Source organism: Ctenopharyngodon idella, chromosome 20, assembly GCF_019924925.1.
Source record: "Ctenopharyngodon idella isolate HZGC_01 chromosome 20, HZGC01, whole genome shotgun sequence".
NCBI lineage: Eukaryota > Metazoa > Chordata > Actinopteri > Cypriniformes > Xenocyprididae > Ctenopharyngodon > Ctenopharyngodon idella.
The window spans coordinates 21,085,313-21,112,338 of NC_067239.1; the positions used below are offsets into that span (position 1 = coordinate 21,085,313).

The window sequence follows — 27,026 nt, forward strand, 5'->3', positions numbered from 1 at the left end:
TCAGATAAACTTGAAACCATCCCTTTAATTCAAATATTAATTGGAAACTAGTCAACTACACTAGTATTTCAGCATGAATATTTTCATGGTGTGACTTGTAAAGAGATCGGAGGCTATAAAAGCATTTGCTCTAATTGACTTGTAAACAAAAGCAGATGAAGCCATTCATTTTTCTTGTTTTTATCTACTGGAGAGAACAATGGCGACTCACTTAAATGGTGTGACAGACAGAGTTCAGGGGAATGGATGATTGCGTGCAAATGTGGATAAGTATAAGTGTGTACTTCAGAGAGTGAAACAAGTGCAACAGACAGATCACAGAACTTTACATTTATTTTGCACCAACTTCATATGTTGACTGTTGACAATCAGTTAATTTCACAAGTTCACCTGCCCATTCAGTCTGAATGGTTAATGGTAAAACAAACTTGGCTTGCTGTCCTCGATGGAGGCTCGAACCCAACCCCCATAACAGTACTGTGTAGAGGGAGAATAAGAGAAATAGAGGAGGAGATGGGGAGGACGCAGTGACTGCTGCTTGTATACGCTTGTAATGATTGACAGGACTGAATGTTTAGGCTCATCCCGAACCTACGTTTGGAACTACATTAAACAGGAAAAAGGGCATGAGAATCACCCAAAAATTAAAATTCATTTAATAAATCCAAACCTGTATAACTCACTTTCTTCTGTGGAAAATAAATGAAGATATTTTGAAAAATGTCTCAGGGGTCAATGGGGGGGTCAATGTTGTTTGACCTCAGCATTCTTCAAAATATCTTCTTTTGTGTTCTGCAGAAGAAAGAAAGTGTTACAGGTTTGGAACAACATGAGGGTGAGTAACTCAAGTAACTTGAGTGGTGTGCACTCAAACACCTATCTTTGAAGGTCATGGATCATCTGAGAGCTTAAGTTTGTTGTACATATAAATCCCATTACTACATCAAGCAAATCCCCCTCATTAAATCTCTGTAATAAAGTCAAATGAATACTGAATCTGATACAGGGTTGAAACATTCACACACCTACCCAACCTCTCTGAGGCTCTTTCTCTTTTTCTTACTTTATCCATCTTGAACTTCAAGCTTCAGTACTCAAAAATCTGATGTGTCAGACTCAGATATGAATTATCTGATGTTGAATGGTGGATATGCAGTGTGAGGGCATTTCCTGCACAAGCCAATCGATGGTAGCTGACCTACTGATCCCAGAAAGCCATTAGAAACGCAGGGTGCGTCTAAATTCGGTCAGTAAACTATTGATCATATTTTGGAAGTCAGATTAAAGCAATGTTCCAGTCATCAAACCTCCATATCCCTGCATCCAAGGCAAACAGCCCTATATTATTACCCTCGTCTTCTAATCACAACATGGATCCTAAACTCACATGAGGTTCTATTCCAATATAGCGTGTTGTCTTCAACTGAGGCGGTTTAGAATCCAAATTTCTGATTCAAGGGCACGCCACGTGGTTTATACCGACGCGGGACAAAAAAGTAAACACAATTACTCACCTTATTAGAGTATGGCTGCCTGGCGAGGTTTATCCCGTCCCTAATGAGTTTATCCCTGATCATTATCTTCAGCTTCAGTTTGGGGTAGATCTCCAGCTCCTTGCGGTTCCCAAGCGTCAGATTCCTGGACGCCCCCATGTACCCCACGCTGCGCGCGGCTCTGTCACTGCACTGCTCAGTCCATGACCTGGAGCCCCGCAGCCTAGACTCATGTTGCTCTACCAGGCGACTCGTGTACATAGGTGAAACCGGGGGCATCGGCTCCAGGGTGAAATAAAGCCCGGTAGCCGTCTCCTTATCGTCATCTTTTAACCTTTGCACCGCATCGTGAATCCGCTGGCGGTGGTGCGGAATGAAAACCCCGATGGCATCCAAGTCCGGGTCTCCGATTTGTTTGCAAACTTCCAAGTCGTCGTATCCGTTATCCACAAAAGCCTCGACATACTGACACAGTTGAAGGGTTTTCAGCCATTCGTAGACGATGTTGGGTCCGTTGGCCATCATTTTGAATTGTGTTTAAGCGTAAAGGTGCGTTTACCTTTGTGAGCAGGTGACTGGCAGCGCGTGCACCCGCGGTTTATGTAAATATCCCAGTCAAGGCGTCATCTTCATTCAGTACTTCTCTCCACTTTTTGCCAGCAGGAGAGGCTTAAAAATATCCAAAAGACCATAAATGATAATAAAAAGACGGTGCTGGGCACTTCAGCGTTTATCAGTACTGACAATGTCGAGACCCTTCAACTTGGCATTGCTGTATACTCCACAACTACCGCCCCCCTTCGCCGCGTTTAAAGAGCCATTCACCGGGAATGGTTAGCGTCAAAAGTGGCTATGCTGATAACCATCCATAAAGACTACATTTTCCTCCCGTTTATTTCAACTGTTCCCACAGCAGTGCCAAGAATAAACGTGAATTTTACGCAACGCGTGAATTTCCAATGGTCTTCTCCAGCGCTCTCACGAGACCGTCCTTCCCTTGTGTCTGTCAGTACGGCTTAAAGCCAACTCTTTTCCTCTCTGAAGACAAATGAAACCGCGTCTCTCCGGTTTGGAGACGAGCACATGTGGTTTCAGACTTCTTGCCACTATTTGCTGAGCAGCGTAATCGCGTTGGCGGCGCAAAAGATCGGGTTTTCTCAACGAGGCGACGGTTGGTGAGCAGACACGGTTTGAATCTGAGCACGCGCTGTCAAAACTGTCAGTTTGTCAGAGTTTGAGGTAAATGAAACCCTGGCATGGCGTTTCTTAAAACAAACAGGCAGAATGGAGTTCCGTATCGTTTTAATCCAAAACTTTGTGACTTTTATTTTTGGCAAAGCCGAGGAAGGTAAAGATGCGCGCGAGCTGTGATCTTGAGGTAACGGCGGGCTGCTGTCTGCTGTGAGTGTTGCGCAGGAGCGCGTCTCCTCTCTGCTGGTCTGGTGCTGTAAGAGGATTTAAAGCAGAAGCGCTGCTGTGCGTGCTGTGGTACAGTCTCGTGGTGCCCCCTGCCTTAAAATCGTGCAAAACAGTTCTTTGGTTCTTCGAACTAGGGGTGGCGGGTGTTGACAGGGGGTCCGTGGAAAAGTTTAGAGAGAGAAAAAAAAAAAAATTACAATATAAAAGTAAAAAAGATTACAATAAATGAGTAAATAATTGTGATTAAAATAAATAAATAAATTAATAAAAATGTGATTAAAATAATTATATATAGGCTATATAATTATATATATATATAAGTTGAAGCCTTCATATTTGGGGTCTAGAGACGAAACACCAGTGTACATCATTGGACTTAAGTGTTGTTATCAGGGCCGTTTCTAGAGTTTGATAATCACTGCGGCACAGACCAGAAAAAAATGTTAGGCTACTTAAAAATTTATAGAGAGATCCTGGGGAAAGGTGAAGGAGGAGGAGTACAGCGAGGGCGTATGATTAAACAAGATGCGTAGGATATTTTTTTTACTTCAGCTGGCCTTACAGCAGTCTTCAAGTTTTAAATAATTCAAATTATTTAAATGACAATGTTCAATGGATAGGAAAGCATATTTTCAGATCTATCTATCTACTGTTACGTACCTCATCAGACAACGATTTGTCAGGAAAATGTTACTGGGGAAAAGCAAAACTTTACTGGTTCTCAGTCTTTTTCTTCAATAAGATGAATCAAAGATGGATTAAAATAAAATATAAATATTAGATGAAAAGCTTAGGAAAATTAGAAATGTTCCTTTGATATCTAACTGAAATAAAATAATTTTAAGTTAAAGCACTACAATTACTACAAATAAAAATACATTAAAGCTAAATATACTGTAAATATAAACAAAAATAACAAAATTACTAAAATTTGAACTTAAAATGAAAACTGAAAATATAAAAATAAAAGCCAAATCAAAATATGAATAAATACTATAAAGTCTGTCTGTGTGTGTGTGTGTGTGTGTGTGTGTGTGTGTGTGTGTGTGTTCATATAAAATGCATACAGTTATTATTAATAAACGTTTAGGTCCTAATTATTTTTTTTTATTATTAAAACTAACTTTTTTTCATTGTGTCATGTTTCAAATTGAACCTGCAATTTTTATTCATTTTATTCATTAATCATTTTCTCATTCAGAGTGGTGCCTCAGAGCAACATTTTCCTTGTCTTACTACCCCTCCTTGTGGCCTTTTATAGTATAACAACATCCTTTTCGTATCTTCAGCTCACAGTCACGTCAGAGCTCTGCTTCAAGCAAGCTTTCGTCATTTTTCGCGCTTGTTCAAAAGATCAAGACAATACAAGAAAATCCAAAATATATTTGTTGCAGAATGCTGAACACATTTATAATTTATTATTAATTCAGTGTATATAGAGGTCTATGTTTGGATGAATATTTTGGTGGGGCTCTTCCCCTACCTGCCCATACAGATGAGCCGCGGCTGCTGTAGACTAGCCACGATCGGCTAATCTTTTCACTATTTTTTTTTTTCATTTTAATGAAGTAATTGCTGTTTGTGAATCGTCGGCCATGACTGTTCATTGGGAATTTTTCTTTTATTTGAACGGGCCCTTTCTTAATAAGCTCACAGCGCTCATTATCCGACAGGTGTTTCGGCCAGAAAGCAGGATCGTCAGTCATTAAAACTTCGTGTCTGTGTGCTGTTCATGTTCGCGGGCTACATTTCCCGGGGCCGTGAGTAAACACATCCCCGTGTCTGGCGGACGCGGGAGAGGGGCTGCTGCAGCTTTTGTGGGAGCAGCACAACTGTGAGAGTTTTTATATCTTCTTTTTTTCAGCTCCGCTGGGGTAGCTGCATTTCATTGTCTAATTTCTAAACCTCGTCTTCTGCTTGCAAATTCTTACTCTTGCGCGCTCTATCTCTACGTCTACGAGCAGATATAATAACGTTAAAATCTTAATGGTTATAGACAGGCCATACAATATATGACAGAAAACTAATAAGTAATATATGATTTATTTAGGCTTCTTGGTATTTGTCAGAGGCCCCCTAATTCCCTGGGGCCCTAAGCAGCTGCTTACCTCGCTTATTGGTTAAGTCCACCCCTGCGTGTACTCCACAGGCTCCCGGGGGTAAATAAAGGCCTTCTGAGAAGCGATGCGTTTGTGTAAAAAAAAAAAAAAAAAAACTCCATATTTAAACAAGTTATGAAGTAAAATATCTACCTTCTGCCAGACCGTCTTTGTATTCAAGTTACGAAGAAAGTGTAAACTGGTGTCGCGTCAGTTGATTAGGGAAGGCGTAGGGTGTAGCGTAAGCTTTTGAACTGAAAGAGTTACACATTCTTCGTATGTTGAATACGGAAGGCGGTATATAAATATGGAAGCACTTTCTTCGGCTCATATTCGTGACCCCTGTTCACTGCCATTATAAAGCTCGGATGCATCAGGATATTAAAATATCTCCGATTGTGTTCATCAGAAGGAAGAAAGTCATATTCACCTAGGATGGCTTGAGGGTGAGTAAAGCTTGGGCTAATTTTCATTTCAGTGATGGTCAGTTTTGTTCCTTTATGAGATTTCAATGACGGTCGTTTTTGTTCCTTTACGAGATTTCAATGATGGTCGGTTTTGTTCTTTTACGGGATTTCAGTGACTGTCGGTTTTGTTCCTTTACGGGATATTAGTAACGGTCGTTTTTTTTCTTTACAAGATTTCAGTGACCGTTGGTTTTGTTCCTTTTACAAGATTTCAGTGACGGTCGGTTTTGTTTCTTTACAGGATTTCAGTGTCGGTCGGTTTTGTTCCTTTAGAAGATTTCAATGACAGTCGCTTTTGTTCCTTTACGAGATTTCAATGACTGTCTTTTTAGTTCCTTTACGAGATTTCAATGACGGTCGGTTTTGTTCCTTTACAGGATTTCAGTGATGATAGGTTTGGTTCCTTTACGAGTTTTCAGATATTTCAGTGACGGTCGGTTTTGTTCCTTTATGAGATTTCAGTGACTGTCGGTATTGTTCATTTAAGAGATTTCAGGCATTTCAGTGACGGTCGGTTTTGTTCTTTTACATGACTTCAAAGACAGTCGGTTTTGTTCCTTTACGAGATTTCAGTGACGGTCAGTTTCGTTCCTTTACGGGATTTCAGTGATGGTCGGTTTTGTTCCTTTATGAGACTTCAATGACAGTCGGTTTTGTTCCTTTATAGGATTTCAGTGATGGTCGGTTTTGTTCCTTTACGAGATTTCAGTGACTGTCTTTTTTGTTCCTTTATGAGATTTCAATGACGGTCGGTTTTGTTTCTTTACAAGATTTCAGGCATTTCAGTGACTGTCGGTTTTGTTCCTTTACGAAACTTCAATGACGGTCGGTTTTATTCCTTTTATGAGATTTCAATGACAGTTGGTTTTGTTACTTTACAAGATTTCAATGACGGTCGGTTTTGTTCCTTTACGAGATTTCAGTGGCGGTCGTTTTGTTCCTTTACGAGATTTCAGTGACGGTCGGTTTTGTTCCTTTACGGGATTTCAGTGATGATAGGTTTGGTTCCTTTATGAGTTTTCAGGCATTTCAGTGACGGTCGGTTTTGTTCCTTTACGAGATTTCAGTGACTGTCGGTTTTGTTCATTTAAGAGATTTCGATGACGGTCGGTTTTGTTCCCTATAAGAGATTTCAGGCATTTCAGTGACGGTCGGTTTTGTTCTTTTACAAGATTTCAATGACAGTCGGTTTTGTTCCTTTACGAGATTTCAATGACGGTCGGTTTTGTTCCTTTTTCAAGATTTCAGTGACGGTCGGTTTTGTTCCTTTACGAGATTAAAGTGATGGTCGGTTTTGTTCCTTTATAAGATTTCAATGACAGTCGGCTTTGTTCCTTTACGAGATTTCAATGATGGTCGCTTTTGTTCCTTTACGGGATTTCAGTGACAGTCGATTTTGTTCCTATATGAGATTTCAATGACAGTCGGTTTTGTTCCTTTACGAGATTTCAGGCATTTCGTTGACTGTCGTTTTTGTTCCTTTACGAGATTTCAATGACGGTCGGTTTTGTTCCTTTACGGAATTTCAGTGATGGTTGGTTTTGTTCCTTTACGAAATTTCAGTGACGGTCGGTTTTGTTCTTTTACGAGATTTCAATAACAGTCGGTTTTGTTCATTTAAGAGATTTCGATGACGGTCGGTTTTGTTCCTTTTATGAGATTTCAGGCATTTCGGTGACGGTCGGTTTTGTTGCTTTACGAGATTTAAGTGACGGTTGGTATTGTTCATTTAAGAGATTTCAGGCATTTCAGTGACGGTCGGTTTTGTTCTTTTACATGACTTCAAAGACAGTCGGTTTTGTTCCTTTACGAGATTTCAGTGACGGTCAGTTTCGTTCCTTTACGGGATTTCAGTGATGGTCGGTTTTGTTCCTTTATGAGATTTCAATGACAGTCTTTTTTGTTCCTTTATGAGATTTCAATGACGGTCGGTTTTGTTTCTTTACAAGATTTCAGGCATTTCAGTGACTGTCGGTTTTGTTCCTTTACGAAATTTCAATGACGGTCGGTTTTATTCCTTTTATGAGATTTCAATGACAGTTGGTTTTGTTACTTTACAAGATTTCAATGACGGTCGGTTTTGTTCCTTTACGAGATTTCAGTGGCGGTCGATTTTGTTCCTTTACGAGATTTCAGTGACGGTCGGTTTTGTTCCTTTACGGGATTTCAGTGATGATAGGTTTGGTTCCTTCATGAGTTTTCAGGCATTTCAGTGACGGTCGGTTTTGTTCCTTTACGAAACTTCAATGACGGTCGGTTTTATTCCTTTTATGAGATTTCAATGACAGTTGGTTTTGTTACTTTACAAGATTTCAATGACGGTCGGTTTTGTTCCTTTACGAGATTTCAGTGGCGGTCGTTTTGTTCCTTTACGAGATTTCAGTGACGGTCGGTTTTGTTCCTTTACGGGATTTCAGTGATGATAGGTTTGGTTCCTTTATGAGTTTTCAGGCATTTCAGTGACGGTCGGTTTTGTTCCTTTACGAGATTTCAGTGACTGTCGGTTTTGTTCATTTAAGAGATTTCGATGACGGTCGGTTTTGTTCCCTATAAGAGATTTCAGGCATTTCAGTGACGGTCGGTTTTGTTCTTTTACAAGATTTCAATGACAGTCGGTTTTGTTCCTTTACGAGATTTCAATGACGGTCGGTTTTGTTCCTTTTTCAAGATTTCAGTGACGGTCGGTTTTGTTCCTTTACGAGATTAAAGTGACGGTCGGTTTTGTTCCTTTATAAGATTTCAATGACAGTCGGCTTTGTTCCTTTACGAGATTTCAATGATGGTCGCTTTTGTTCCTTTACGGGATTTCAGTGACAGTCGATTTTGTTCCTATATGAGATTTCAATGACAGTCGGTTTTGTTCCTTTACGAAATTTCAATGACGGTCGGTTTTGTTCCTTTACGAGATTTCAGTGGCGGTCGGTTTTGTTCCTTTACGGAATTTCAGTGATGGTTGGTTTTGTTCCTTTACGAAATTTCAGTGACGGTCGGTTTTGTTCTTTTACGAGATTTCAATAACAGTCGGTTTTGATTTCGATGACGGTCGGTTTTGTTCCTTTTATGAGATTTCAGGCATTTCGGTGACGGTCGGTTTTGTTGCTTTACGAGATTTAAGTGACGGTTGGTATTGTTCATTTAAGAGATTTCAGGCATTTCAGTGACGGTCGGTTTTGTTCTTTTACATGACTTCAAAGACAGTCGGTTTTGTTCCTTTACGAGATTTCAGTGACGGTCAGTTTCGTTCCTTTACGGGATTTCAGTGATGGTCGGTTTTGTTCCTTTATGAGATTTCAATGACAGTCTTTTTTGTTCCTTTATGAGATTTCAATGACGGTCGGTTTTGTTTCTTTACAAGATTTCAGGCATTTCAGTGACTGTCGGTTTTGTTCCTTTACGAAATTTCAATGACGGTCGGTTTTATTCCTTTTATGAGATTTCAATGACAGTTGGTTTTGTTACTTTACAAGATTTCAATGACGGTCGGTTTTGTTCCTTTACGAGATTTCAGTGGCGGTCGATTTTGTTCCTTTACGAGATTTCAGTGACGGTCGGTTTTGTTCTTTTACGAGATTTCAATAACAGTCGGTTTTGTTCATTTAAGAGATTTCGATGACGGTCGGTTTTGTTCCTTTTATGAGATTTCAGGCATTTCGGTGACGGTCGGTTTTGTTGCTTTACGAGATTTAAGTGACGGTTGGTATTGTTCATTTAAGAGATTTCAGGCATTTCAGTGACGGTCGGTTTTGTTCTTTTACATGACTTCAAAGACAGTCGGTTTTGTTCCTTTACGAGATTTCAGTGACGGTCAGTTTCGTTCCTTTACGGGATTTCAGTGATGGTCGGTTTTGTTCCTTTATGAGATTTCAATGACAGTCTTTTTTGTTCCTTTATGAGATTTCAATGACGGTCGGTTTTGTTTCTTTACAAGATTTCAGGCATTTCAGTGACTGTCGGTTTTGTTCCTTTACGAAATTTCAATGACGGTCGGTTTTATTCCTTTTATGAGATTTCAATGACAGTTGGTTTTGTTACTTTACAAGATTTCAATGACGGTCGGTTTTGTTCCTTTACGAGATTTCAGTGGCGGTCGATTTTGTTCCTTTACGAGATTTCAGTGACGGTCGGTTTTGTTCATTTAAGAGATTTCGATGACGGTCGGTTTTGTTCCTTTTATGAGATTTCAGGCATTTCGGTGACGGTCGGTTTTGTTGCTTTACGAGATTTAAGTGACGGTTGGTATTGTTCATTTAAGAGATTTCAGGCATTTCAGTGACGGTCGGTTTTGTTCTTTTACATGACTTCAAAGACAGTCGGTTTTGTTCCTTTACGAGATTTCAGTGACGGTCAGTTTCGTTCCTTTACGGGATTTCAGTGATGGTCGGTTTTGTTCCTTTATGAGATTTCAATGACAGTCTTTTTTGTTCCTTTATGAGATTTCAATGACGGTCGGTTTTGTTTCTTTACAAGATTTCAGGCATTTCAGTGACTGTCGGTTTTGTTCCTTTACGAAATTTCAATGACGGTCGGTTTTATTCCTTTTATGAGATTTCAATGACAGTTGGTTTTGTTACTTTACAAGATTTCAATGACGGTCGGTTTTGTTCCTTTACGAGATTTCAGTGGCGGTCGATTTTGTTCCTTTACGAGATTTCAGTGACGGTCGGTTTTGTTCCTTTACGGGATTTCAGTGATGATAGGTTTGGTTCCTTCATGAGTTTTCAGGCATTTCAGTGACGGTCGGTTTTGTTCCTTTACGAGATTTCAGTGACTGTCGGTTTTGTTCATTTAAGAGATTTCGATGACGGTCGGTTTTGTTCCCTATAAGAGATTTCAGGCATTTCAATGACGGTCGGTTTTGTTCTTTTACAAGATTTCAATGACAGTCGGTTTTGTTCCTTTACGAGATTTCAATGACGGTCGGTTTTGTTCCTTTACAAGATTTCAGTGACGGTCGGTTTTGTTCCTTTACGAGATTAAAGTGACGGTCGGTTTTGTTCCTTTAGAAGATTTCAATGACAGTCGGCTTTGTTCCTTTACGAGATTTCAATGATGGTCGCTTTTGTTCCTTTACGGGATTTCAGTGACAGTCGATTTTGTTCCTATATGAGATTTCAATGACGGTCGGTTTTGTTCCTTTACGAGATTTCAGGCATTTCTTTGACGGTCGGTTTTGTTCCTTTACGAGATTTCAATGACGGTCGGTTTTGTTCCTTTATGGAATTTCAGTGATGGTTGGTTTTGTTCCTTTACGAAATTTCAATGACGGTCGGTTTTGTTCTTTTACGAAATTTCAATGACGGTCGGTTTTATTCCTTTTATGAGATTTCAATGACAGTTGGTTTTGTTACTTTACGAGATTTCAGGCATTTCGTTGACGATCTGTTTTGTTGCTTTACGAGATTTAAGTGACGGTTGGTTTTGTTCTTTTACGAGATTTCAGGCATTTCAGTGACAGTCGGTTTTGTTCCTTTACGATATTTCAGGCATTTCAGTGACAGTCGGATTTGTTCCGTTACGAGATTTCAGGCATTTCAGCGACAGTCAATTTTGTTCCTTTGCGAAATTTCAGGCATTTCAGTGACAGTCGGATTTGTTCCGTTACGAGATTTCAGGCATTTCAGCGACAGTCAATTTTGTTCCTTTGCGAAATTTCAGGCATTGCAGTGATGGTCGGTTTTGTTCCTTTACGAGATTTCAATGACGGTCAGTTTTGTTCCTTTACGGGATTTCAGTGATGGTCGGTTTTGTTCCTTTATGAGATTTCAATGACAGTCGGTTTTGTTCCTTTATAGGATTTCAGTGATGGTCGGTTTTGTTCCTTTACGAGATTTCAGTGACTGTCTTTTTTGTTCCTTATGAGATTTCAATGACGGTCAGTTTTGTTTCTTTACGAGATTTCAGGCATTTCAGTGATGGTCGGTTTTGTTCCTTTACGAAATTTCAATGACGGTCGGTTTTGTTCCTTTACGAGATTTCAGTGGCGGTCGGTTTTGTTCCTTTACGGGATTTCAGTGATGATAGGTTTGGTTCCTTTATGAGTTTTCAGGCATTTCAGTGACGGTCGGTTTTGTTCCTTTTCGAGATTTCAGTGACTGTCGGTTTTGTTCATTTAAGAGATTTCGATGACGGTCGGTTTTGTTCCCTATAAGAGATTTCAGGCATTTCAGTGACGGTCGGTTTTGTTCTTTTACAAGATTTCAATGACAGTCGGTTTTGTTCCTTTACGAGATTTCAATGACAGTCGGTTTTGTTCCTTTACGAGATTTCAATGACGGTCGGTTTTGTTCCTTTACAAGATTTCAGTGACGGTCGGTTTTGTTCCTTTACAAGATTAAAGTGACGGTCGGTTTTGTTCCTTTATAAGATTTCAATGACAGTCGGCTTTGTTCCTTTACGAGATTTCAATGATGGTCGCTTTTGTTCCTTTACGGGATTTCAGTGACAGTCGGTTTTGTTCCTTTACGAGATTTCAGGCATTTCAGTGACAGTCAATTTTGTTCCTTTACGAGATTTCAGGCATTTCGGTGATGGTCGGTTTTGTTCCTTTACGAGATTTCAATGATGGTTGGTTTTGTTCTTTTACGAGATTTCAGTGACGGTCGGTTTTGTTCTTTTACGAGATTTCAATGACAGTCGGTTTTGTTCCTTTACAGGATTTCAGTGATGGTCGGTTTTGTTCCTTTACGAGATTTCAATGACGGTCTGTTTTGTTCCTTTATGAGATTTCAGGCATTTCAGTGATGGTCGGTTTTGTTCCTTTACGAAATTTCAATGACGGTCGGTTTTGTTCTTTTACGAGATTTCAATGACGGTTGGTTTTGTTCTTTTATGAGATTTCAGGCATTTCGGTGACGGTCGGCTTTGTTGCTTTACAAGATTTAAGTGACGGTTGGTTTTGTTCTTTTACGAGATTTCAGGCATTTCAGTGACAGTCGGTTTTGTTCCTTTACGAGATTTCAGTGATGGTCAGTTTTGTTCATTTAAGAAATTTCGATGACGGTCGGTTTGTTCCTTTTATGAGATTTCAGGCATTTCGGTGATGGTCGGTTTTGTTGCTTTACGAGATTTCAATGACGGTCGGTTTTGTTCCTTTACGAGATTTCAGTGGCGGTCGGTTTTGTTCCTTTACGGGATTTCAGTGATGATAGGTTTGGTTCCTTTATGAGTTTTCAGGCATTTCAGTGACGGTCGGTTTTGTTCCTTTACGAGATTTCAATGATGGTTGGTTTTGTTCTTTTACGAGATTTCAGTGACGTCGGTTTTGTTCCTTTACGAGATTTCAGTGACTGTCAGTTTTGTTCATTTAAGAGATTTCGATGACGGTTGGTTTTGTTCCTATAAGAGATTTCAGGCATTTCAGTGACGGTCGGTTTTGTTCTTTTACAAGATTTCAAAGACAGTCGGTTTTGTTCCTTTATGAGATTTTAGTGACGGTCAATTTTGTTCCTTTACAGGATTTCAGTGTCGGTCGGTTTTGTTCCTTTACGAGATTTCAATGACGGTCAGTTTTGTTCCTTTACAGGATTTCAGTGATGGTCGGTTTTGTTCCTTTATAGGATTTCAGACATTTGAGTGACAGTCGGTTTTGTTCCTTTACGAGATTTCAGGCATTTCGGTGATGGTCGGTTTTGTTCCTTTACGAGATTTCAATGATGGTTGGTTTTGTTCTTTTACGAGATTTCAGTGACATCGGTTTTGTTCCTTTACGAGATTTCAGTGACTGTCAGTTTTGTTCATTTAAGAGATTTCGATGACGGTCGGTTTTGTTCCTATAAGAGATTTCAGGCATTTCAGTGACGGTCAGTTTTGTTCCTTTACAAGATTTCAAAGACAGTCGGTTTTGTTCCTTTATGAGATTTTAGTGACGGTCAATTTTGTTCCTTTACAGGATTTCAGTGTCGGTCGGTTTTGTTCCTTTACGAGATTTCAATGACGGTCAGTTTTGTTCCTTTACAGGATTTCAGTGATGGTCGGTTTTGTTCCTTTATAGGATTTCAGTGATGGTCGGTTTTGTTCCTTTACGAGATTTAAATGACGGTCGGTTTTGTTCCTTTATGAGATTTCAGTGACGGTCGGTTTTGTTCTTTTACGAGATTTCAGTGACAGTCAGTTTTGTTCCTTTACAAGATTTCAGTGATGATAGGTTTGGTTCCTTTATGAGTTTTCAGGCATTTCAGTGACGGTCAGTTTTGTTCTTTTACAAGATTTCAATGACAGTCGGTTTTGTTCCTTTGCAAGATTTCAATGACAGTCAGTTTTGTTCCTTTACGAGATTTCAATGACGGTCGGTTTTGTTTCTTTACGAGATTTCAATCACAGTCGGTTTTGTTTCTTTACGGGATTTCAGTGACGGTCGGTTTTGTTCCTTTACGGGATTTCAGTGATGATAGGTTTTGTTCCTTTACGAGATTTCAGTGACTGTCAGTTTTGTTCATTTAAGAGATTTCGATGGCGGTCGGTTTTGTTCCTATAAGAGATTTCAGGCATTTCAGTGACGGTCGGTTTTGTTCTTTTACAAGATTTCAAAGACAGTCGGTTTTGTTCCTTTATGAGATTTCAGTGACGGTCAATTTTGTTCCTTTACGGGATTTCAGTGACGGTCGGTTTTGTTCCTTTACGAGATTTCAATGACGGTCAGTTTTGTTCCTTTACGGGATTTCAGTGATGGTCGGTTTTGTTCCTTTACGAGATTTCAATGACAGTCGGTTTTGTTCCTTTATAGGATTTCAGTGATGGTCGGTTTTGTTCCTTTACGAGATTTCAATGACGGTCGGTTTTTTTTCTTTACGAGATTTCAGGCATTTCAGCGACTGTCGGTTTTGTTCCTTTACAAAATTTTAATGACGGTCGGTTTTGTTCCTTTTATGAGATTTTAATGACAGTTGGTTTTGTTCCTTTACGAGATTTCAATGACGGTCGGTTTTGCTCCTTTACGAGATTTTAGTGACGGTCGGTTTTGTTCCTTTACGAGATTTAAATGACGGTTGGTTTTGTTCTTTTACGAGATTTCAATGACAATCGGTTTTGTTCCTTTACGAGATTTCAGTGACGTCGATTTTGTTCCTTCACGAGATTTCAATGGCGGTCAGTTTTGTTCCTTTACAGGATTTCAGTGACGGACGGTTTTGTTCCTTTACGGGATTTACGGGGTTTTGTTCCTTTACGGGATTTCAGTTTTCAGGCATTTCAGTGATGGTCGGTTTTGCGGGGTTTTGTTCCTTTACGGGGTTTTGTTCCTTTACGGGATTTCAGTTTTCAGGCATTTCAGTGATGGTCGGTTTTGTTCCTTTACGAGATTTCAGTGACGGTCGGTTTTGTTCATTTAAGAGATTTCAATGACGGTCGGTTTTCAGTTGTTTCGTTATAAGATTTCAGTGATGGTCAGTTTTGTTCCTTAAAGAGATCTCAATAGCAGTCAGTTTTGTTCCTTCATGATATCTCAATGACTGTCAGTTTTGTTTCATTGCACGATTTCAATGATGGTCAGTTTTGTTCCTTTGTTCTTTTAGGAGATTTCATTCAGTTACGAGATTTCAACGTCTGTTTTATTCGATTATGATATTTCAGTGACGGCCGGTTTTGTTCAGTTACGAGATCTCAATGACGGTCAGATTTGTTCCTTTACGAGATTTCAATGACAGTTGGTTTTCATTGCTAGTCAGTTTTGTTCAGTTACAAAATCGAGTTTGAGTCCTGCTTGGAGCAGTTCAGATTGCACAGGTTACAGACATGCATTTAAAACAAGGTGTGTACTGAAATCTTTCTGCAGTTAGAAATATTTTGTAACAATATATAATCTTTCCAAAATAGAAATATTTTGTAACAATGTACACTACTGTTCAAAAGTTTGGGGTCAGTCATTTTTTCCTTTCTTTTTTGAAAGCAAAATTAATTTTATTCAATAAGGATGTGTTAAACTGATTACAAGTGATAGTAAAGGCTTATATTGTTAGATTTTTGTTTTACTTTTCTATTTTGAATAAATTCTGTAATTTTTTTTACCTTTTATTCATCAATGAATCCTGAAAAAAGTATCACAGGTTCCAAAAAATATTAAGCAGCACTGTTTCCAGCACTGATAAATCAGCATATTAGAATGATTTCTGAAGGATTATGTGACACTGAAGACTGGAGTAATGGCTGATTAAAATTCAGCTTTGCATCACAGAAATAAATAATATTTTAAAGTATAATAATAAAATAGAAAACAATTATTTTAAATTGTAGTAACATTTCACAATATTACTGTTTTTCTGTATTTTTGATTAAATAAATGCAGGCTTGATGAGCATATGAGACTTCTTTCAAAACCAATAAAAATCGTAATGAAAAAACATAGAGTGCTTCCATGTAAGTTGTAAGTATCATTTGTGATATGAAACTAACTAACTGCATGGTATGTGATGTAGGGATCATTTTTGCCCCAGGGTCACACCCCTTATTTTCTGGGGTTTATTTTAACCCTTTATTCAGTACAGTTTATAGCAACTGTACTGGGGCTTTGGGCGGTGTGATGTATGGACTATTTTACACCAGGGTTACACCCTTTATACGGCATAGCTTATTGTGACTATACTGGGGTATTAGGACCCACTCAGGCCACAGGTTGATCAGACCTGCTGGCCTCTCTAATACCTCTTCCCACAGCTACCCAGTCTACCAGAAGGTCTCCCATCCAGATATATACTGGGCTCAACCCTGCTTAGCTTCAGTGGGTGTGCAGGTGAAAGCTTCAGGTTGACCGCTGCAAGGCCTTTAAATGTGTTTCTAACCATAGACCCTCTTACTTAGAAATATAAATCTCAACAATGGTGACATGCTTCATGCTGCAATGCATTCTATAACTAAGTTGAAATTAACTGCATTACATCTACATGATCAAAAAAATCACTGTGTAAGATTAGACCATTAGATGATGACAAGTTGTCAACATTACCTGACCACATTTTCCCTTGTTATTTTTGCCACAGCTAACACAATTTCAGCAGCAAGAGAAAAACTAACACTAAAGGTATGTTTACACAACTACAATGTACTAAAAACGGACTGGCCCGATTCAAGGCTTGTCGCAAATTTTTTATTTTTTATTTTCTCCAAAAAATCCTCTATTGTGTGGTGTCATTACAATTTTTTAACTGCTCCCGATCGAGAAGGAGCGTCCCCGATCTCAAATCGTAAATATCAAACATATTTGATATTTACGACTCTTGATCAGCAAGCCAATGTTGCGTGCTTCTTTAGCTGAAACTTGGCATCCACAAACATGCCACGAAAGTGGAGTATTGTGAAAGATTACCCATATTCCATTTTTTCTATTTTGTTTTTCACTGTAAAGCAGAACACACAGCAGGAGAGCCAGCTGACAACGTCAATTATCCTACATTTGTTTTTTCTCTCAAGTCACGTTTGATCTCACGAGTCTCCGTGAGATCTTGTGTCACTGTGAAACGGTTCCAGCAATCAACAGGTGTGTGCGTTCAAAGGATTATAATGCTAAAAACCGGTTGAAACTGTTATTATGTCTCCCACGGATTTAAAATCTATTAAGACAGGGGTTCCCAAACACATTCCTGGAGCCTCCCCAACACTGCATGCTTTCCATGTCTCCTTAATCAAACACACCTGATTCAGATCATCAGCTTATTAGTCAAGTCTCCAAGACCTGAAATGGGTGTGTCAGACAAAGGAGACATGCAAAATGTGCAGTGTTGGGGTGGCTCCAGTAATGTGTTTGGGAACACCTGGTGTAGTGTGTGATTTTTTGCATTAAAATCCTCTGAACGCACACACTAGATGATTCGACCGGACTGTGCACACACCTGTTGATTGCTAGAACGATTTCAGTGACAAGAGTGACAGTTTATTACAGCATGAATAAAGTATGCAGCTGAATTGTTCTATTATTTTCTTTAATTCTAACTATTTGCTATTATTTTTTGCTGTGGTTTTGTTCTGTCTTTTAGTAGCTTTTTGTGGTGTCCAGAGTTGATCTGATTGTCTGAATATTTTGTCGTCACCATTGTTGAGAATCATATGCTGATTGCTCATATCTGTGTTTGTCATTGTAGTTTATTCTTTGCTCTTGGTTTTTATTTTCAATCTTTTAGCTGGTTTTTGAAATACAATGTGGTATCCTTGCAGTAAAACAAGGATTGTAATTTAATTGTATTAAAGGCAAAACATAATTATTTTATTCAAATGACTAAAGAGCTATTTTATAATGATTATAAAACCATCAATAACTAAAAATCATCAGATTTCGTTTCAGCTTTTGCTACTGCAAAAGTGTTTGATAAACACAATGTCACAGCTGCCAGAAAAAAACAAACATTTTGTAAGAGTTAAGTGCCCAACTAATGGAAACACCAGTCACCATTATGGTGACTTTAAATGAAACAAACATGAGTGTTAAACTTCTGTTATTTCTCAATTAGAACTGTAGATGAATGACAGAAATAAAGTCAATCTGGTTAGTAATATGTGAAGCTGTAATGCTGTTTGTGGAGTTGTTGAATCCTCCTCTGCTGAGATCTGGAGAGATTTAAAGTCTTCTTTTATCTTCGGTTGATTTAATGTAAGGCTGTGGCTGAAGTCAGTTGTAGCTCTTGTGTTTCTGTTTGTCTCTTTTTTTCTGTTCTCTTCTTTCCTTTAGTGATTCTGCTTGTTAACAGGCTTGTTAATGCTAAGATGATTCTATAAATAATATATAACAATTCTGTGGCTCGGATAAGGTCCAGTTCTGGTTTATTTCTTTGCTCTTGGCTGACATGTGGCATTGCTATGGCCTGCTTGTGGCTCAGATCTGGTAAACAGGAGTGGTCCGCCCAAGTGCCATCATTCCATGCCATGTGTTGCCCAGATCATCATACCACGCGTGGCAGATGTAGGCCAAAGTTGCTATCTGGGAAGTGTCATTTGGAACTCATTTATAGATTTATTTTTATTAACAAAATATATGTTGATAATGATTAAACACTTCAGTGCCCTCCAAAGGCACCATTTTAAGTAGTCTATATAAAGGGATGGATTGTGTGTGTGCGTGTGTGTGTGAGAGAGTCTGATGGTCACTCCAATACTACAATGATATAAATAATTTAAACTCTAAACCAATAAATAAAAATGTTTAAGGCACAGTAGCCCCCCCACCCCAAATATTGTAATATTTTTATTATTACAGGAATGGTTTGATACCATCAACTATTAGCTAAGGAAGTCTCATTTCGTTACTCTTGAAAGTGAGGTGACTTTTCATTAAATGCACCAACCCATTTGAAATCGCTTTTATAACTTGCTGAAATTCTTTAAATGGAGTCTTCAAAGGACAAAATGTTTTCATTTTCATCAAACAAATCCATGACAAAGTATTAAACAATTTTTCCAAGCCAATAACGCTTGCTGGTAAAATTTGGATAATTGGATGGCAATTTCACAGGTAGAAAGTTACATCTCAATAGAAAAAATAAGCCTCCAAGCTTTTTGAAAATGAACTGCGGAATAAAGAACCATACTGACTTCTATACCATCTACTCTTTTGCCTGATATGTCCTTTTTCAAAAGTCTTTTTCATTCTGAAAATCATTTAATTTGCCTGACATCATTGTAGTGGGCATGGTCAAACTTCAACATCCAACCAATCTCAGCAAGCACAGCATAAAAGAGAAAGCTCTTCCTAAAAGTCTTTATAAAGAATACAAATCACATATATAAAACTTTTGTGAGATTTTGAAGTACCATCCCATTTTAAATGTTTAATAAAATGGGACAATTTTAAGAACTATAACCATGAACCAGAAAACAGAGGAAACATTTTTAAATTGTTTTATTTTCCATTGCACAGTAATTTCTATCTACAGAAATTCTAAATTGTTTGTGGCAGCAGATAGTCATAAACATCCATGTGAAATTTGCATAAAACTGTACAAGAAATTGGCTACAATGAGAAAATACTGCAACCCACTGATAACCGTTATATTCAGGACAGAAAATGAATGAGGCTCTTCTGCATGTTAAAAGTGTAATATTTCAGGTAAGAATGTTCTGTCTGAGACAAATAAAACGATTCACTTAAAGTCAACATGAAACATTACAAAATGAATAGATAAAATTAAAGCCAAGAAAGCAACAGGAACCTTTTTTTCTCCTTAGTCATGAAAGATTACAAAGGGCAAACAACCAGGTTCACATCCAGAGTGACTCTGAAACCTCTATGAAACAGACATGAATGAACTAAAGGTGTGATCAATAAATTCTGCTGGAGTTTGAACACTTATTACTGACATTTACAGCATTACAGTTCAACACGGCTGATTGGATACTTTTGTTTATTAATTGACAATGACAAAATAGCAACCTAGGACATCAAATCTTTCCTGGAATTATCTCACGAGTAACCAATGTACATGAGCTTACATGTTGAAAAGTAATTTTTGGTTTTAAATTGTAAATATCAACCACGTTGGGGCTTAAAATGTAGCATTACTCATCAACGAACGGCTTTTTTCAAATAACGAACCTACTGGTCCTCTGAAGACCTTCACCTTGTTTGACGCATTCTCACATACTTCATGTATGCAGGAATTTCAAGGGAACGCTCACTCACTCACTCATGTTCAATTCAAAAATCACCCTGTCGTGAACAAACAACAGAAAACAAAGACATGAAGACAAGTGACAGAGCGCAATGAGCTCAAAATACGTCCTCCTCAAAGCATATATAAAAATAATTTTTAATAATCGATGATTAAAAATATGACAAGGATATCTATTCAGGGAAATACAGTACTGCAGAGAAAAATACACATTGTACAAATATAATTGAATTAGTTAATCAGGCGAGATGACATACGAGCGAGATATTCAAAAACAAACCTGGTCTTCAGAAACACTATAACACCATGGCATGAAAACACATTTACAGAGAATATAGAGTCCAACACAGAGAAACATTTAGAGTCTGAGAGAGATTGGCTTCATTTGTTTTGTAATTCTTTTTTCCCCCATTTTTCTTTGTTTGAAGTACGGCATACGAAACACACGAAAGGCAGACTAGCACACAGCCAAAAACATCAGAAAAGTCCTCAACACTGTTACTGGATGCAGTGGTACTTCAGACACAAACAGCTGTCGAATGGAATACAGAACTCAATGAAAGAAAATCTTTGGCGTTTGAAAATATATGGCAACTGTCTTAGGGTCAGTATGGCGACGCTCACTCGCGATTGATGCTCCCAGATTGTCGAACTACTTCATTCACAGAATGGCGAAAAACTTTGGGCAGAGAGGCAAGTGAGAATCAGTATCTCGAACGACAATGGCTCGTGTGATCAATGCAACATATATAGCAGCATTTCTTGCAAACCACAAATAAATATAATGGCACTAAAATGTGGTTTCAAGGGAGAAATGGGACAAGAAAGACATTTACCGTACACTTTTTTTGTATTTAGTGTTACTTTTTAGTTTTCTGGTTTTGAATGTACAGCTAACACTCATTGTTAGTGTTTTCACAGATGTAGATGATCTTGAAGTACGTTCTGTGCATTTACTGCATTACACATGAAGCACCAGAGTGAAACCAGTACCGTCAGGGTACATTTTCACGACAACGATATGCTTAAAACGGAGAAATTTTTCCTTTGAGTTTACCGCGTACAGACGACACCATTGTCAAAACGATCCCCATCCATACGAATCCGTGAAAACGAATAAAAACGCTGTATTCTGCTGGCAGGCCATTAGATGGCGATGGAACACTATAGACTGAACATTTAATGCGCATGTGCATGATGTCATCGCTTTCACAGATTCGCGTTTTTGTTCTTTACACGGAGACCATTTTCAAAAACTTGCACTTTGAAACCCGTTTTCAAAAGTTTGCGTTTTCAGGCCACCAAAACGTCGTTGTCGTGTAAATGAATGGCCAAAACGCATAAAAAGTTTTCCGTTTTTAGTTGAAAATGGTGTCGTGTAAACAGCCCCTCAGATAGAAACATGTTATGTCTTCCTGACATTCAGAACTACAATGAATATTGTTCCCAAGCCAGTGAAAGTGTTCAACCCTATTTCACGTCTGTAATCAAGTCACCAAAGATTAGAGCTGGAAAACCGGTCCAAATTTCCAGGTATGAATAGAGCCGTTTTCAACAGTAAGTGCTTTTTATGTAACAAATGAAATGTGGACCAAAACATTTACTAAAGTACAATCTCTATATGTTCAAGCGGTTTAATCTACGCAGTATGCAGGGATGAGAAAGCTGGTCTAATGGACAAAATCAAATCCCAGAGCCAACACTAAAGAGACTGCGACGTCATTTTCAGTCACAACAAATGTTCTAGCTGTTGAGGTTTATATGGCTGTCTACCCCCCAAAAAAGATGGATAATTTGAAACCATAATTTTGCCTACTTTCTTCCACAACTCTGTTCAGACCAGATATTTCCTGTACAGAGTTTCACAGAAAGTTCAAACATCTGTATAATGTATCACATGAAAATACCATCATTAAATCACTCACAGTTGGTTTACAAATAGTTATTTCTTAATTCATTCATTTACTATGTAAATCCTTCTCATGTCAACTAATTATAAACCCTCAAGATGGTACTTTAATGTAAAGCATTATTGTACTGATATTCACAATAATTTTGTAAAAAGATCACTCAAACAGCATTTTATATTCAAGCAGACATTTACATTTTGCTAAATAAATAAAAAAATAATACAAATAAATAAATAAATATTCAAATGGGAATTAAACCAAAAGGGATAAATTGGGAAATATACTGGGTACATTTTTGGAGAAGGGAGATGTTCTCTCTTCTTCTGAAAGGTTTGACTCCTCCACATTATAACATCATTTCCTGTGAATGGAGCTCTTCCCATGCTTCACCTGGTGTCTTCGTATTTCAGTTTCACTTATGACAGTAGCGAATATGGCATTTTTACAGACTTTGATGGAGATTTATATAGAATTATGTATATATATATATTCTTTTTTTTTTTTTTTTTTTTAGATTTTTATGTTTGTTGTTTAGTTGTTGTATTTTTTGTTTAGTCTGTCTGTCTTTTTTTGACTACTTACTGCTCTCCGATGTGGGAGGCAGGACATGATTGCAAAAAAACAACAGCACAAAAACATTTCAAAGGCTGAGAGAAGAAATGGAATTTCAGGGCCTGCAAAGCCCAGCCACCATGAGAGAGGATTGGCGATATTAAACGAACAAACGAAAACCGAAGAGTGGACGCCATCATGGTATGGCATTCCTCAGATTGGGGCCGCTCTCAGTCAGTGCCTCAGTTCTGTAAGCAGACTGTATTTAATATTGTGCTAGGAAAGAGCGAGGGATCCCACTGGTCCAGCAGAGGAGAGATAAAGACGAGAGTGGGAAAAGGATTATGGATGAACAAGGCTGTGTAGGAGAACTCCTGAGTCCCTTTGGGCTCTGCTGTTTTGCGGAGATCAGAACTGGTACCATTTCTTATCCTTACACTTTAGCATCATCTGCAGACAGTAAAAAAGAAGATCAAAGTTAGAGACGCTAATCGTACAGCTACAATGCTGGTTCAGCTTCAACCTGATTATAATGCGTATAAAATAAATGTATGTAATACATAAACGTTTAGCTATTTTTAAGAAGAGATTCATCTGTTATTGACGTCAGCGGTGGTAACGCTGTACCTCATGAGCGTGTTTGGAGAATGAGTCAGCGCTGGCCATCATGGCTGCCGTCCGCTCTTCCACGTCGCTCAGTTTTTGCCCTCTCTCATCCAACGCTATCCGAGCTCGAGCTAGATCACCCACGATGCCTGATGCTGCCCCCTTCATGCCTTCTATACCCCCAGGACCCGGAATGTGCTGTGCCAGACTACGTGGTGCTTTTCCGGCTCCTGTCTCGCCGACTGAAACACAAATACAGAAACAGAGTGTGAAAAGAAGAGGAGGAAAGAATGTTACAAATGAGGTGACAGCACAACAGAAACAAACAAACTCTTTGTTAGGAGAACAGCACACAGAGTCAAGATGTCACTTTTGAGAACAGATCTCATTAAGATAAAGAGGCATAGGAGACTGGGCTAGATGTCACATGGGTCAGTTGTCACCAGTGTCATTTTTGTATTATTTCTATACTATTATAGTATATATTAATATTTTTAATTAGCTTTTTTAATATTTTTTATTTTTATTTTTTGGTAATTGCATGTGCTTTTGTCATTTTCATTTGTTTTTGTATATATTTATATTTAGTTTAATTTATTTTATTTCAGTTTTAGTAATTTTAGAACTTCAACTTATTTTATTTTAGTTGGTGGCGAAGTTTTTGAGTCAAATTTACTCGACATATATATATATATTTTTAATTTTGTATGTTACACCTAGTTCAAAACCCTGTCTTATATCTTTTGTGAATTCTTCAGTATCATTTATATATATATATATATATAATATATATATTTTATATTTGTTAGGTAAACAAATAAACACCACACTCCACACACAATAAAATGCATTGACATACATGCAGACAAGAGTTACTTTATAATATTTTTCATGAATTTAAGGTTGTCACATTTTAAATGCTGTAATTTTGTAGAATATAGTGTTGTCAAAAATACCGACTTCGATACCAAGTCGGTACTGAAATTTTAAATATATGACGCTTTGAGTGGATTCGTAAACACCTTTGTGTTCACACCGTCATCAGATATGTCTGTGATTGGCTACAATGATCAACGCATGGAAGCGTTTGAAAGCACACGGAAGTATTTGAATTTGAAAGCGGGAGCGTTTGAAAGCAGCCGTCTATCAGCGGACTGGTCTGCTGATAGACACCTGCTTTCAAACACTCCTGTGTGTATCTGTGTAAGTGCTCAGTGAAGAGCATCATTGATGTCTATTTACAATGTGTTTTTGAAGCGTTGATCATTGTAGCCAATCACAGACATATCCGATGAGTGCGTGAACGCAATGGCCAATCAGAGGTGTTTACAAATCCTCTCAACAGCGTTCAAAGCGTCACATTTTTTAAATTTCAGTACCGAATTGGTATCGAAGTCAGTATTTTGACAACACTAGTAGAATGTATTAATAATAATAGCTATTACTTTTATTATTATTATTATTACTGTTGTGAAATTCTATTTTATTATGAAAAATAAATGTATGAAACAGCTAATAAATGAAAAATAATAAACAAAATAATTATTACATGAACCGTGTTTCATAATTGTCAATACGTTATTTATTTTTATTTATTTATTTTGCCGTTTTTGCCTTTATTATGTTAGGACACAGTAAGCAGACAGGAAGCGAAGTGGGAGAGAGAGAGGGGGATGGGATCAGAAAAAGGTCCTCTGGCCAGGACTCGAACTCGTGCTGCGAACTCGGGACTCGAACGCGAGTGCCCACGAGGCTATCGGCACCGACATAATCTGTTAAATTTTGACTGAAAATGTTGTCCTTTTAATGGCAGGTTCCATTGTGACTGGGCAATAATGTTCAAAAAAAAATTTGTAGCCAACAACATGATCTTAGAGCAGTTGACTTTCAAAAATAAACCTACCCTGAGAAATGTATTTACTGGTGTAAAAAGTGAGAATTAGCCCCAGCCTACCTACATCTAAACAGTCATCTGTTTGTGGTCTGCATTTCTACCACACCTTCTTTGCTGTGATACTTCACACATCTGAGTGTAAAGAGCAGATAATGAAAGTTAACTTACAAAGCTCTTCTCTGTCTAGAGACTGTGCTCCTCCTCCAAAAAGACCCTTAAAGAAGCCCCTGTTAGGAGCTTCAGGCGTCTCCACCGGAGTAAACAGCTCACCTAGCATCTCCTGTTACACAATCCAATCATCATCAACATCATCATAAATACTGTGCATAAAAGAGTCTATAAGAACAGTTTAGGAAGAGGTTTTGCTCACCTGTAAGTTCTCACAGACCTCCTGGCTGTAGGTAATCCTCTGGATCTCAGTAGGGGAGGTCAGGTACAAGGCCTGGCCGAGGTTGCTGAAGCAGAACGTTCTCGCTATTCTCATATTTGTCAGGGGTAGGTAATTTACATCCAGCAATGGTCTCAACCCTGGCAGACTGAAACAGCATGACACAGAGAGACATTTCTTCAGCTATGGAATATCTTACCTCCTCTATTATTAAAGAGCTGCAATGCTAAGACTGTGGCAGTGATTTTTTTGTCCTTCAGAATGTGCCATTAAATTACAGGAAACAAGCATTAAGGATTTTGTGGATGTTATCTGCAATAATAGCCCCCAAGGTCTTCATGTTTGATGGTTAACTTTGACCTTCCTACTGACAGTCACACAGATGTTTGTCTGCCTTTCTGTCCTCTGAAGATTTATAAGCCAAAGCGATTCAGAGAAAAATACAGTGATTAGATCTGTGTTGCAATAGTAACATGCCCCCTGGCTCTGAACAGTGGAGCAAGACGATAATACTGTATACTGAAAATAGCCAGATTTCCAAATTTACAGCGTGTGCTACAGTATATCAGGCTACGAACAATTCCTCACATCAGAAACAATGTGAAGCTATTCCCAGGCAACGTGCAGTCCCAGTTGTAGTCTTCAATAGTGTAGCATTTAAAATATGTTATATACAATAATAAAAGAAATGAGAGCAGTAGGAAATTAGCATATTAGAATGATTTCTGAAGGATCATGTGATACTGAAGACTGGAATAACTGTTGCTGAAATTTCAGCTTTGCCATCACTGGAATAAATTACATTTTAAAATATAATTAAAATAGAAAAGTTATTTTAAATTGTAATAATATTTCAATATATATAAATGTCAATATATAATATAATATAATATAATATAATAATATAATATATCTCTGTTTTCACAATTTAATCATGGTGGATCAATAGATTTTTATGTATTCACACATCCCAACACACAGTCCCAAATTAATGCATTTAAATATTCTTATCTGTCTTATGTTGAAGGGCATCCTCTCTCACCTGAGGGTCATGATGTGTCCATTGGCACAGAAGCAGGCCACACAAATGCCAGTGTTCATCTGTACCACATCTGCCCGCAGCACAAAAGATGTTTCGGTGATGTTGTGTTTGAATACGCAGGTCTGAGAGGGTAGGGCTATGACTTTGGCCTGTTTCTCAGAGCACACCACGGCATACTGGTTTTCATTCAGTTCCTGGGATGTGGATGGGGATACAGACACCGGCCGTCTCTTACGGACCTTGTCCCGCTCCTCTCCGTTGGCTGGAGCGTTGGGTTCATACCATGGCTCAAAAGCAGAGGGGAGGAGAGACCCTGTAGAATCTAAGAAGGCCATCCGGAGGACGCTACCCTTCAACCTGTTAAGAGTGCCTGCGTAGAGAAGATGGGGTGTTTTAATAAATATCCTGACGCATCCGAGCTTTATAATGGCAGTGAACAGGGGTCACATGTATGAGCTGAAGAAAGTGCTTCCATCCACATCCATCCATCATAAACGTGTACTCCACATAGCTCCGGGGGATTAATAAAAGCCTTCTAAAGCGAAGTGATGCGTGTGTGTAAAAAAAT

General features: G+C 38.3%; 2 protein-coding genes across 16 annotated transcripts in view; both read right to left on the reverse strand.

Moving 5' to 3' along the window:
• The window catches only part of sash1a (SAM and SH3 domain containing 1a), a 226,914-nt gene extending 223,978 nt beyond the window's left edge, over window positions 1-2,936 (reverse strand). For 4 of the 11 annotated variants that reach the window (XM_051875654.1, XM_051875653.1, XM_051875652.1 and 1 more), the window contains exon 1: window positions 1,515-2,935. In XM_051875654.1, coding sequence (XP_051731614.1) covers window positions 1,515-2,018 — 504 coding nt within the window. In that variant the 5' untranslated portion in view covers window positions 2,019-2,935. Of the gene's footprint in view, window positions 1-1,514 lie in introns of all 11 variants that reach the window. The other 7 variants (XM_051875651.1, XM_051875649.1, XM_051875658.1 and 4 more) reach the window with 4 other exon arrangements.
• Window positions 2,937-19,282: 16,346 nt separating this feature from the next.
• stxbp5a (syntaxin binding protein 5a (tomosyn)) overlaps window positions 19,283-27,026 on the reverse strand; it is a 97,761-nt gene continuing 90,017 nt past the window's right edge. For all 5 annotated transcript variants that reach the window (XM_051875671.1, XM_051875673.1, XM_051875672.1 and 2 more), the window contains 5 exons: window positions 26,459-26,828; window positions 25,399-25,564; window positions 25,197-25,308; window positions 23,156-23,376; window positions 19,283-22,978 (listed from right to left, as the gene is read on the reverse strand). In XM_051875671.1, coding sequence (XP_051731631.1) covers window positions 22,937-22,978; window positions 23,156-23,376; window positions 25,197-25,308; window positions 25,399-25,564; window positions 26,459-26,828 — 911 coding nt within the window. In that variant the 3' untranslated portion in view covers window positions 19,283-22,936. The remainder of the gene's footprint in view (window positions 22,979-23,155; window positions 23,377-25,196; window positions 25,309-25,398; window positions 25,565-26,458; window positions 26,829-27,026) is intronic.